We start from the raw sequence: 13,265 nt of genomic DNA on the forward strand, positions 1-13,265 counted from the left end.
GAGCTTGCTTCACAGGACAGCCACTGGCCCTGATCATCTCTGGTTTGGCAAAGGAATTCTCTCACACACACAAGTACAGGCATAGGCACATACAGACACACTATCACACTTCATTCTCCGACATCATGACACTAGTTTACACTCATTTCTCCATGTGGTTAATTTTTTTTTTTTTTTAGTTCTCATTTTTTTTCTAAGAAAAAAGCAACAAGAAAATAATTCAGAGTTTATACAAAACATCTTTACATTATTTCTTCCAAAAAAGACTAGTATTTACACAAATGGCAACAGAATCAAAAACAAAAATCCCTTCCGACTGCCACCTGGAAGGGGCTGGCTGTTTTGCTCCCTCTCCCACCTGGCACCAGGGTGGGCAGCTGGCCAGGAGGCAGTGTGGAGGTGGGTGGTGTAAGGCCCAGCTCCTTCCATGGCAGCCCTGGGAGTGCCTGCGAGGCACAGTTGAGTGGCAGTCTGTTAGCAGCCGTGCTGCCAAGGAGCTGGGCTCAAAGTGCACTGCAGGCTGGCCCAGCCCCAAGCAGCCTCTTCCTCTTTCCAGGCCCCAGCTCCAAACTCAGGGCAGGGGGTGGGGTGGGGGGACAGTGGGAGCCATATTGAGTGAGTTGGGGGTGTGTGTGCTTACTTTGTACTAGAACCCAGGGAAAGAGCAGGCCACCTGGCCTTACACCCTCTTAAGATCTCCACCTTGAACCAAAGATACCAAAGGTAAGGAGAGAACAGGGTGGTGATGGTGGGGGGGAACTCCCAGCTCTGCAGGGCAAATAGCCACCTGGGCACCTCACCTCCCTCCACCCCCCATGAGGTCATCTGCCTGCAGCAGCTCTCCTGTTCCCCAGGCAACAGCCAATTAAGACATTAATTACCGTGAGAGTGAAGGAGGCAGGAGATGCCCAAGAATCCCACAAGGAAGGGATTTTTTTTTTTTTGGTAGAAGGGTGGTAGCCACTACCCCATTGCTAGGAACAGCATTGTCTCATGAGGGTCCAAAAAGGAGGGTGGCGCTCTTCTCTCCCCGGTGGGCAGAAATAGCCCTGGCCTACCCTCCCCCACTCCCGTGAACTACTAAGGAGTCTATAAAAGAAATGCCATCTTATGTTTCCTGGCTGGCCACATCCTGCCCCAGGCCCTCTTAGACTGGGTCAGGCCAGGCTCAGAAAGCCTGGGAAGGGGCTGCCTTGTACATTTTCCCATTTTTTTTCCTCAAAAAACAGATGAAAATGAGTTGACAGCTTTAAAAAAAATCAACACAAAAGCATTAAAAACAGTGATGATAGTGGACAAGCAGTCCTGGGGATGGGTGAAGGGATGAGGAGGGGGCAGGGCCAGGGGGCTACCTCCCTGCCTGCAGTCCGTCAGTGTCCAACCCTGCCCTCCTAGAAAGGGCACCCCCACGGAGCCCAGAGGCCTGGCCAGAGGGGGAAGGCACAAGAGCATGGGGATTGGGGGCACAAGCACCCCCCTCCGAAGCCCAGGGGGCAGGAAAAAGGGGATTATAAAAGCCAAGAAACTACAAAACTAAATACAAAGGTGGGCACAGCTGGCAAGGGCAGGGGAGTGGGGGAGAAGAGAGCGGCCGATCCAGGCCATGTGTCCTGTGGGGCCTGAGGCCATGCTGGGCCTTCAAACCTTGTAGTAGATGTTCGCCGGGCTCTGAGGGGGCATCTCCTGGACGATGTAGACAGGATGCCCGTAGTCCCCACTCACCTTCTCATAGTGGGGGCAGTAGTTGTTCTCTGTAGTCCGTAAGGGGATGATGATGTCGCTGGGCTCGGTGCCCGCTGTACCACTACCCCCTTTGGGGCTGGCTAGGGTACTGAGCGAGAGGGCAGCTGCCCGCTGCTGTGTATGCTTGCGATGGCGCTTGCGAAGCTTGAGTAGTAGGACTGTCAAGAAGATGATGATGAGCAGGAAGATGACACAGCCAGCGCCGACGGCTGCGAACAATGCTACCTTGGAGTTGAAGAAGCTGTCAGAGTCCCCGCTGCCACCACCACCTGCACCTGGGCCACTCTTCTCTCCCTGGTTCACAGTCTCTGAGGAAAGAAGAGGGAAGCAATGGTCAGTCAGGGGACCATTGCAGTCAACATTGTGGCAGCAAACAATGCCACCTTGGATCCAAAGAAACTCTCTGGGTTCCTGCCTGGCCCCACATCCCCCAGAGAGATACATCATGTCTCAGGCAGGAGGCAGGCAGCAGGGACTTCTTCAGACACAGGACGGAGGGGATGCCTGAGAAACACCCTCTGCAGAATAGCTATATTCACTTACCATGCTTGCCGTCAGAGTCACCCTGGGATCCCCGACCAGGAGCCTGTGTGGCTGTCTTGACAGTGTTGTCTGACTCCTTGCTTGGCCGGCTGGTAGTCAACTGCTCGGGTGTCACAGCATTTGGATCTGAGGGCCAAGAGAAGACAGATCAGAGGGAGGACTCTGCCAGCATGGGTGTCCTCAACTCCCTTAGGTGGGCTAAGAATGGCCTGAATATCAGAGCTCGGCCCCTCTAACGCTGTGACTACTTCCTCACTACCAACATACCCCAGGCAACTGCCAACATGGCTGTTGGGCAGACACTCACCTTGCCCAACCTTCATAACAATCTTCATAGTGCGGGTGCGACACACACCTCCCTCCCGGTTCTCCAGTCCTTCCAAGCTCCCATTGGACGTTGCTGTAGGAAAAGGCCAGAGAAATCAGAAACTGGAGTTTTCAGTTTACTTTTTCTTTTCTCTCTCTCTCTCTCTCTCTCTCTCTGACAGAATCAAGAGAGAGCCAAGAACAACGATCAAACGATCACCAGTAGAGCTCTGCACCTCCCTTCCCCAAGCCCTTCTACCTCCCTCCCCATAGGAAGTAAGAAAGCCAGCCAGACCCATACTGAGCCCCTCTGCTTATGGCACTCCTTGTGGCCAGGCCTTGGTCTTGGGGACAACACTGAGGTATATCTTCTTAATGGGAGATGCTGCTCAGACCAAAACAAATGGAACTGGTACCATTAGAAGGCCGTTGTCCTAGACTGGGAGGAATCCTACAGAAGTGTGAGGCAAGCCAGGCTAAAACCCATCAACTCCTTGTGTGATCGGAGGCAAGGTGCCCATGCACTTCTTTGAGGGACCAGAGGAGGGTTAGTGGCTAAAGAGTGAGCCAGGGCCTCATGGACGTTAGTCACACACTATCACTGATCCCTATTCACTTCCTGGGGCCTTAGACCCACCACCCTATCCCACCCTCTACAGGGGGAAAATAAGGCAGTAAAGCTGGCTGGTCTCCAAGGATTCCTCCAACTCTGCCATTCTCAAGAAAGGAAGAGAAAGCCACATGGATAGGCAGCCTTTCCCATCTGTGCCCTGGAGTCGAGGCAAGCTGCCGGGTTCTGAATGCTGGGGACAGAATTCTAAGGGCAGGCTGGAATCAGATCAGGCAGCACTGTAAGGTGTGCACGTGCTAGCACGGCATCACTCAGAAACAGGGAGGCTGCAGGAAGGCAGAGTGAAGCCCAGCAAAAGAGCTGGTGACAGCTAGGTGTGGACTCACATGTAATGTAGTAATCGTGGTACTTTTTGAATTCCAGGCCCATGTAGTTGGGGCTGAACTCTTGGAACTTGATGGTGAAGCGGATTTCCTGGTGTGGCTTGTTGCAAGTGACCAGTACATTGGGATCAAGCACAGTGCTGCAAGCAGCCGCCTGCTCTGGCCGCACCAGGTACAGCTTGTAGTACTCGTAGGGCCGCCCTGCTTCTGCTCGGGGGCAGATGATGTCCAGCTTGTCTCCAATCTTCGGGTAGATCACCAAGCCCTTCCCACTTAGGAACCTGCCCAGAAGAAAGAAAATGGTCAACGTCAAGGTTGGGAGCTCTGGCTATCTCAGGACCAGGTGCTATGACAGTGAGGGCCAGGCTCGTCCGACCGGGTGGAGCTATCAAATCAACCTTCTGCCCTTCCTCTATCCTTGGGCTGGGGGTGGGGAGAGAGAACCATACTGCCAGCAGGGTGTGGAAGGGGTGGCCCATAGGCAAGGCTGCCAGGCTTTCGGTGCTTGGCAGGGTGGGGCAATGCCTGGCTAGGGGAGCCCTTTGTCCTAATGGGGCATTTCCGCAGGGGGGCTGACGTGGCCAAATGGGCCAGGTACCTATGTGTCAGGCCCAGGCTACCTGGAGGTGGTGCCCTGTTCCCATACTTCCCAACACATTCACATTCCTTCAAAGGCCACTGCTACTGACACACACGCGCGCACGCACACACACACACACACACACACACACACACACACAGAGAGAGAGAGAGAGAGAGAGAGAGAGAGAGAGAGAGAGAAAGAGAGAGAGAGCAAGCCCACACATGTCTTAGCCACCACCCCCGCAGCTCCCAGCCAAAGGCTAGGGGAGCTCAACCTGCCTGGAGCCTGCCCCCCATCTTGCTAATCTTGGGCATGATGGGGAGATAGAAACAAGCAATGGAGCCAGGAGCCGATGGCCACCATCTGTGGTTAGGGACAGCTCTACAGTCTTATTCTGGTGATGTACCTATCCCTACTGCCAGACCAAGAGCTGAAATCCCGGTCTTTCACTTTGACTCCGGGAAGGAAAGAAAGGGTGCTCTTACCAGGAGAGCACAAATTCATGAAAGACAAGACCTCAGGAATCCCATGTGGCTGGAATCTAACCTCTTGCTCCTCCACTGCAGCTACTACAGATCCCAAGAGGAGATGAACCTTGAGCCAGGCTTCACCGGCTAACCTGGCAAGCAGAGTAAAGATATGAAGCTCCGCCGGCCATTTCTCAGCTTGCTCAGGCAGAAGCTGAGAGCCAGGAGAGAGAGCACAGGGTGGACTCACATTCCAAAGCTAGGTGCTTCCTAGCTCCATAGTCTGGGACAAGCTCTCTAAACTTCCGTTTCTTCACTTATAAACTAGTTCCCATAACCCTAGGATTGGGTGGGATGAGCACCTAGACTACAGTAGGCACTCAATAAGATTGAATCCTTCTTTGAAACAGTCTGCCAAGAGGCAGGCAATCGGACACCAACATTAAGTTCTGTGGTTTCTTAGGCAAGCTCTAGAAAGAGAAGATACAACTTGACTGCCATGGACTTGACTGTCTGGTTTGGTCCCAAAAAAGTAAACAGCCCACACTTCAGCCACAGACACCTCCAGGCTATCTGTAGGTTACAGGTGAGGATGCTACTTCATAGGATGAGAGACATCAAGAGGGAAAAGATGGCTCATCGGACGAGGATACTGTGATGTTCTAAAATGGCTTCAAAGCTCAGAATGAGGGTGGATACCAGGTGAACGAGAAAAATGTCAGGGCAGAGTCAGCAACTGTGGACAGCAGTGGGGAAGACAAAACCCAGGCTGGCTGATGACTCAAACAGCCTGCACAGGCAAGAGTAGAAAGTATCAGAGGAGGTGGGAAAGAGATCTAGGGCTACAGGTAAATTCCCCAAGGCCATAACTAGCAGCGTGGGATTCATCTGCTTGGTGGTGGGTCCTCTGACAGGAGGAACCATGAGGGACTAAAGGTAACCCACAGGAAGGATAAAATGAAGAGTGCCATTCTGGGTGTTGGTGTAGAATCCCAGGTCACAGGCTACTGCAATGTTGTTCCATTTGCCGAGGCCCACAACACAGTAGGGACAATCAATGAAGGCGCACTCAAAGCTCCGGGCTGAAGCCTTCCTTCACACTGTCAAATATGTGCCCTTGTCCTGACATCTTCCTAGCAGAGGAGGGAAGCTAAGTGGCTGAAGCAGATAGAAAAAAAGGAACAAAACAAAACAAAACAAAACAGCCTTTCTTCTGTGTCATTGTGATGCTCCAAGCTCAGAGGTGCCATCTTGATGTACCGGAGGGTCAAAGCCAGAAAGGGGTGCTTTGTCCTTTGGACTCTAACTCTACAGCTCTGCAGCAGACAGAAAGTAAGCAAACAGGGCATGGGGGCCCAAGTAAACATTTGAGATGAAATACCCTCATCCCTTTGGCCATACAAAGCCCACAAGTTTCACCAAAGGTTGTGTAATTCTCACGGCACTTTTTTTCCACTTTCCCCTGGTCCTCCCCAGGTAGCAAGAACAGAGCATTTCTAACATTTCAGAGCTCAAAGGAACCCAGGCCCTTAATATGAACAAATGAGTGATCAGAGATCTATTCCCATTGAGGAAGGCTTCTCAAACCCCTTGGGCTTTAACAGAACCTCAACAGTGTCTGCTTCTTAGACCGTTGCACCCCACGACAACATAGAGCTGTAGCTACATAGAGGACATGAACATGGAAGACAGACGGGTTCACTTCCTAACCACTGGGCCCCAGCTTCCTCACCAGAGCAATGTGTCTGCTCGAGGATACTCTTCCACTGCCACCACCCACCCAGACTCCAGAGCCCCAGGACTGAACAGGGCTTTTAGCTACTTGGGGTTCTAGTTTGAACCCAGACACATTGAGGAAACAGATGTCTGCATGGTGGGGGGAGGGGGAGAAGAAAGGACTATTGCCCCCAACACCCCTCAGAGTGTCTCCAACCTCAGTGAACAGACTTCATAAATATTCATTAGCTCATTTGCATAGCAGCCGGCAGAAGAAAACTCACCTTCTCCTAAAGTGTGGAAGGGAAAGGAGTCTAATGAGGCCTGCATCCCTGACCCCAACCAATCCCACGCTTTCTTAGCATCTTCCCCTAACTGGTAAATTTTCACTCAGGAAAACTTCCTCAGAAGTACCATGAGGAAGTCCAAGAAAGTATATGGGATCACTAGGGTTGGGGGTATAGCCAGTGAAAGTGAAGCCCCAAAACCAGGCACAGTGTTAGTGATCCTTTTAAGGGCACCATACCTATCTCCTCCCTTTCTCACCAAGTTCTGAGTGGGAGGAGAGGAGGAGGAAGCTTCTAACTTAAAGTCTTTAGGCACCACCTTTCAGAAAGGACTGTCCCCACCCCATCAAGCCAAGCTTTCCTTCCTAGGGCCACCCCCAGACAAAGCCCTTTTCTAGAAAATAAGGGGATTGACATGGCCCTGCAGGAAGCCTAAAGCAGGTCACCATGGCAACCTGAGGCCTTCCCTCCCTAGCCTCTGATAGCCCTGGGACCCCAGGGAGCCACCCCAGGGAGTAAAAAGACTTTAGGAAGGCAGCTGGAACTATTTCAGCTCCAGTCTTGTGGCCTGGCCTCTCCCATCTCCCCTAGCCTGTCTTTCCCCTTAGACTTTCTCATTAGAGGTAGCACTCTGAAGTTCGGAAAGCTCATAGGGTCTGGGGACAGTAGCCTCCACGGCCCAGAAAGACTAGAAATAGCTCTTCCATCTGCACCTTAGTCCAGACGAGCTCCTCTCTACCTTTCTGTATGTCGCCTACAGGGAAGAGCTTACAGTGGGGACACTTCTGCTTAGAAAGCTATTCTTGTCCCACCAGGCCAGAAGGATTGTCTTCCTTCCCTTCAACCTTTTCCTCGGGCTCTACCAGAGGTTTAAGGGGGGAGCCTGCTTTCCAGCCATGCAAGTCTAAATGTGGTTTGGTTTGGTGACCCCACCACTACCAGGCCTGTTCTCACCCCAGGATGGCAATACTAGTGAGGGACAGACCCCAAGCCAGAACTCAAGTCTGCTCTCATCCCAGCTAGGGTGGGGAGCCCCGAAATTAAAGGCTCCTCTTTCACTCCCCCAGCTCCACCCAGCCCCCGAGGCAGCAGGAGCAGGCCTGGCGTGTCCCAGCAGTGCCCGCCCAGGCGTGGGTGGGCAGGAACAGCAGCTGGGCCCTGGCACACACACAGCTCTGTCGGAGGCAGGCAAGCCAGAAGAGTCCTAGAGGAAGTCACTCTCCTCACCTACACAAACTCTGCCCGCCTCTTCGTCCCACCTGACCAGAGCTAGTCTACTGGGGCTTAACCACACCCCCTGACATGTTTTCCCTGGAGTTCCTAAGAGGAAGACATTCCTGGCCCAGGAGGAACCAAAGGAGCTACTCAGAGCTGGGAGGGGCAGAGTGCCAGTCAGTGAGTTAGGCTAGGTCACCTGTGCAGGGTGCCCTCAGAGCTAAGCCTCAGAGAGTTGAATGAAGAAGCTGGAACACTACTTATCCCAAACAGGCAGGACCTGAGTCATAAGGCCGATGCAGGCCCGCCTGGGAGGTGAGAGGGGAGAACCCAGGGACAGCAGAGGTCTGGTTCAAAACCTACTTTGAATTCCTGTTCCCTGCAGCAGGATGGTATGGAAAGAATGGCACAGGGCACAGTTCTGCCTCTGCCCGACTCAACAAGTAACCGGCTGACCTGAGACAAGACATTTCCCCTTTCTGCACATATGCCTCCTCCTCTTGGAAAATGGGGCCATTGCCTACTTCCCAGGGCTGTTGGGAGCACCCGATGAGATCATATATGAGAATGCATTGTAAGTAGCAAGGTACTACCTGCCTATTACTTAGCATGCCAAGCACAGTATCATTTAGAAGTAGCAAGCTGAGAATGAGTATGCTTCTGGCTTGCTGGCACCCTGACCCCAAACCACCACCACCACCAGATCATACCAGGGAGAAGGGACTTTCATAGTCTCAGAAGACCCCCACTTCATATGCCCTTATAATCATGTGAACTATCCCCCAAACCTGGTGTTCCCATGACAACCAGCAGTCTCCTTGTTGCCCCAGTGACCCCATACATAGCCCTAACCCCAGAAATCAGTGCTTCCCAGCAAGCAGGATCCAAGGCCTGGGCACCCTCATGCACCTAAGCTAGTATGGCAAGTAAGGGCCCCAAGAGCCCCAGAGAAGAAAGAGAACCCCCAACTCAGTCCCCACCTCAGCTCCCTCTCAGGCTCTTCTGGCCTTTGCCTTGCTTCCCTGGGTGGGGTCAGAGAACAGGAACCTTTAGGGCGCCCAGGCTTTCTTTCACCTGTAGCCAATTAAACATAAAATAGAATAGCCAGGTCCCCAGTCCCTCTGGAAAGAAGTCCCTTGGGCTGGCCTCCCCAGGACTGAGCTAGAACAGTTGTGAGGGCTGGGGCCAACCCTTTAGCTTGTAACAGGCAAGCATGGGTTGGGGTCTGCAGCTGCCCCACCCAAGCTGGATGGGGGTCAAGGGTCCTGAATGCCAAACTGAGCCCCTAGCCCACCCTCCTTGTAGGGAAGGTTTGTAATGTGATCTGAAACACATTCCCACTCCTTGGAGGTGTGGGGGGGACCTGAGTGGGGAGCAGTATAGGATCAGAATGGGACTGAGAGACTGAGGTGCAGCACCTGGACTTGGCTGAGGACTCAAGTGTGAAGCTAACACTGGCTGCCCCAAGTTCCCCAAGGGGAGGCAGCTGGGGGAAGTGGCTGCCCATGGCCTCTCCCCAGGCCCCCCGAACATGCTCAATCTGCTTTCCACCAAACCCCAAAAGGACCAAACCCATCTTCCCACCCTCTACTCTTGGGGCAAATCTGACAGGAGGGGCCCAGGAAGCAGAAGTTCTTATCACCCAGGGACTACCACCCAGACAGCCCCTTAGCAGCAGTTCAGAAGATAGATAAGACAGACTGGCAGTCTTCAGCCGGCCCTTCCAGCTCCCTAGAGCTGGGGCTGCGTGCGCCCTGGAACCTAGAAGCAGACCCCATCACTTCTTTATTTTGATTTTTTTTTCCCTAGGAGGAAGCAATTAAGCAGGGTTTATAGGCACTGGGAGATTTTTAGAGGGAGGGGTGCCAGCTCCTGACAGGGCTGAGGAGAGGGGACCAAAAGCCAGGAGAGGAAGAGGGGAGGGATAAGAGAAAATGAGCCTGCAAGGGAGAGCACGGGCATGTGCGAGAAACAAAAGGACTTGAGAAAAAGAGGCAGAGAGTGACTAAGAGTGAGAGGGAGTGTGAGAAAGAGAGAGAGCAGGCGAGCCTGGCTGGAGAGAGAGAGAGAGAGAGAGAGAGAGAGAGAGAGAGAGAGAGAGAGAGAGAGAGAGAGGTGAGTTCCACTCTCACAGGGTGTGAGCAGGCAACAATGTCGGCCTGAGAGGGAGAACTCAGTAGGACACACGGAAGCAGAGAGAGACAGTATTTATTTAAAAAGCCAGGGCAGCCTGAGGGTTGGGTGCGGTGGCACAGGCAGCCCCCGGAGCTGAGGGCAGTGCCTTGGTCCTGTCCTCCTGCCCTGCACCCTGTGCCAATAAACACAGACATAGACTGCATTCCAGACCCCTGAGCATCGATGAAATGGGGTCTGGGAACCACCAGGATCAGTCTAAACTGTTCCCAGAATCTGCTCAATTATGGGATAGAATCTAGGCAGGTTCTACTTGAGTCCAAAGTCAGTCCTCTCCAAATCCCCAGGACACCTGTCCTCAGCTTGACATGGACTGGATAGAGAGCAGGGGGGACACAGCCGTCTCAAGCTTGGAAACTGCTCTGTGGCTCTAAAGGCAGAGAACACATAAAGAGGGGCGCTCCCAGGGATCCTGTTTCTCCCAGCAACCTCAACTCTGCAGGAGGGCTCTTCTCCAGCTGCGGAGCTGCATGGTATCTAGACCCAAGAGAGCAATTAGGTCACTCCCATGAGCTCCTGGGACGGGCTACCCTAGGGGGATTGCAAGTCCCCTAGCTAAGGAGCACTTCCAGCCTCCACCCTTACACATCGAAGAACTGGGCACTTCACAAGCTCTTCCCGTGGGCTTAACAGCCTAGAGGGTTCCCCCAAACCATTTGAGCCCCAGCAGTGAAGGCATGGTGACCAAACAGGCTTCTGAGTAAGGTAGAAATCCTGGCCAGTCAGCCCCTTTCCTTGTACAGAGACAGAAACCTCTATCCTGACCCTAGTTTAGCCAAGGACCTGTAATGGGATCCTACCTTAACCCAAGGAGAAAACAAGAAGACCTCTTCTCTCACTTTCATCCCTGGGACTCAAGGGGCTAAGGCAGGCAAGAACCTAGGAAGTTAGCAGAGAGCCCACAAGAGTGGACAGGAGGAAATTCCAGAAACAGGAATCTGGGAACAGGTCAAGCGCCTCCCCCTCCCCCTCCCAGTTTTCCACTAACTGTGTTGTCCACAACTGGACTGCCAGAAAATGGGAAGAGAGATTACAACCCTGAGTTCCACGGTGAGTCCTAGATGCCAAAAGAGAAAAAGGTCCAGAGGTCACAACAGCCTAAGCTACTCCCCACCAACAGCCCAGAAACCACTGAGCCACCGCCCTGAAAGGTGTGTGTTGTTTAGAGATGGGAGGGGGCAGAGTTAGGAAGGAGAAGGAGAAGAAAGAAAAGGACCTCCTTTATATCACTATCCCCCAAACCATAGGAGAAATCTAAGCATGGCTCTCAAGTCCTGGGGTGGGGGGTTGGACCTGCCTGGACAGGAATCACACGTTCCCCACCCACCTCCCTCGCTGGCTCCACTACCATTCTCAGCCCTGACTAGCTCTAGAAGCAGCTCTGGTGCCTAGCTCAACTGGACCCCCGACGGGCACTGGATCGAACCCCCTCCTCAAACAAACCCTCTTCCACTCCGCCCTTCTCCACCCGCCGCCTTTGTGAGCCTGGAAGCAGCGCCCGCCTTTCTACCTCCCCGGCAGAGAGAAATGGAGGGGGGGGGGAGTGTGCAAGAAGAGACGGCAAAGAGAAAGACAGGGAGGCAAACAGACAGGGAAGAAAGACAAATGAAAATGGGAGAAGCTGGAGAAGATATACAGATGCTGCCACTCGCCCCGGGGCGCTAGGTCCTGAGCCGCCTGCCCTGACACCTAAGCAAATGAGGAACCTGTGTTCTGGCCTGGTCCCTTGCTCAGGTCGATCTCACCCTTGGGGTGGCTGTGAGTGAAAACCACCACGTTCCCAGAGGCCCTGGAGTGGGCTGCTTACTCGCCCCCACCCAGCTCTCGGGTGCGCTCTGGAGCGCCCAGACATTCTATATCTGCCTGGTGTGACCAACGGACGCGATCCGGACTTGAGAGTAGGGCCGAACCGAAGGATCTAAACGCAGCTAAGTGCCCCCACCCCACCCTTCCGCACCCTACCCCGACTGCCCGCAAGAAAACACTAGAAAAGGCCAGATATAAAATAGGGCGCCGAACCTCCTACGGACAAACCCCCACGCACTTGGGGGTGCACGACCTCACCCCGAAGAAGTGCCTCCCACCCCCAGGGACCAGAGTAGATAAGTTACTCACTTAGGGTTAAGAGAGCTCCAGGACACGGGCTCCAGGTTCTTGGCCAACGGCGTGGCAAGCCGGCACAGCGTCAGCACGACCATAGCCACAAGCCACTTGCTGAGCCAACGCTGCCCAGGCCGGGCCATTTTCCCGGGGGCAGAATGCACTTCAGGATCCCCTAGCGCCTCCTCAGCAAAGCTCGCCTCGCCTGCCCGTGCCGCGCAGCGCTCGGAGCCACTCAGGCGCCCATCCTCCGCAGCCGCCGGCCTTGAAGCACTCCCCTCCCGCCGGCCTCGGGGTCGCTCTCCTTCGCCCGGCTGGCCAGGAGGACTCACTGGGCAGGCGTCCCCAACCCGCGCATGGGCTGCGGCCTCCGAGGACTTTCTTCCCTGGCCTCTCCGCCGCACGAGGCGCGACGGGGGCTCGCCGCCCCCGAGTGATCCCGCCGGATTCCGCTCGGCTCTCCCAGACTGTTTGAGACTGCGAGTCCTCTCCCCGATCGGGTCTCCCTGAAGAGCGCTCAGTGGCTGCCCCGACGCCTCGACCGTCCTGGGATTGACGCCTCTGGGAAGAAGAGGCGGGTTGTCTCCCAACAATGCGAGCTCGGTCCCCAGGCTCCCGACTGGGTCCCCCTAACACGGACTCCGTTCCTCCGGGCCACAGTGGGACTCCGCGCCGGCGCGTCCCACGACAGCTTCTACTTTAGCACCGGCCCTTCTCAGTATACTTAAAAGACTAGTACGGCCCTGCGGAGCAAATCAGTCCCATCGATTTGCGCCTCTGAAGCCTCGGCCGGGTAGCCCGGCAGCCCGGTCGCCAAGTCCTTAATCCCCGGCGATTGAGCCCGAGTGTCTGCAGTCAGTGCGAATCACACACACCCCCCACTGCTGTCCAGCGCGCATAGACTCCCTCCGCTGCCGCTGAGCTTTCTACCCTCCTGCTCAGGCGAGCACAAGGCCAACCCTGCTCCTTCGAACCAATAGAAAGCTCTGTGACGGGGTCCTTGCCCCATACCACGCCCACCGAGCAGGAAGGGGTGGGGCTTCGGGGAGCTCTTAAGGACGCTGCTCTCTCGATGGCACGAATCTGAATGTGCGGCTCTTGCGGTTATGCCTGTGTCCCGCTTAGTCTGGTTCCCAGGGAGTTCTCGGGAAGTTGGCG

The 13,265-nt window shown here is 54.4% G+C and overlaps 1 protein-coding gene across 1 annotated transcript; it reads right to left on the minus strand.

The window, feature by feature from the left end:
* Positions 1-214: 214 nt before the first annotated feature.
* On the minus strand, positions 215-13,041 carry Efnb1 (ephrin B1). The gene is made up of 5 exons (XM_021153924.2): positions 12,123-13,041; positions 3,550-3,827; positions 2,594-2,686; positions 2,287-2,412; positions 215-2,051 (listed from the first exon to the last, which is right to left on the minus strand). Exons 1-5 carry the CDS (start codon positions 12,248-12,250, stop codon positions 1,639-1,641), a joined length of 1,038 nt encoding a protein of 345 aa, XP_021009583.1. The 5' UTR covers positions 12,251-13,041; the 3' UTR covers positions 215-1,638.
* Between the last annotated feature and the right edge of the window lie 224 nt (positions 13,042-13,265).

This window comes from Mus caroli, unplaced genomic scaffold (assembly GCF_978045245.1).
Source record: "Mus caroli unplaced genomic scaffold, Mus_caroli_1 scaffold_5, whole genome shotgun sequence".
Lineage (NCBI taxonomy): Eukaryota > Metazoa > Chordata > Mammalia > Rodentia > Muridae > Mus > Mus caroli.

Excerpts from the sequence above, each read along its gene's own strand:
- Efnb1 (XM_021153924.2), bottom strand. The coding sequence starts at position 12,250 with ATGGCCCGGCCTGGGCAGCGTTGGCTCAGCAAGTGGCTTGTGGCTATG. Across the intron at positions 3,828-12,122 it reads TGGAGCTCTCTTAACCCTAA|GTTCCTAAGTGGGAAGGGCT; the intron begins GTGAGTAACTTA and ends TCTTCTGGGCAG. Across the intron at positions 2,687-3,549 it reads CCACGATTACTACATTACAT|CAACGTCCAATGGGAGCTTG; the intron begins GTGAGTCCACAC and ends CTTTTCCTACAG.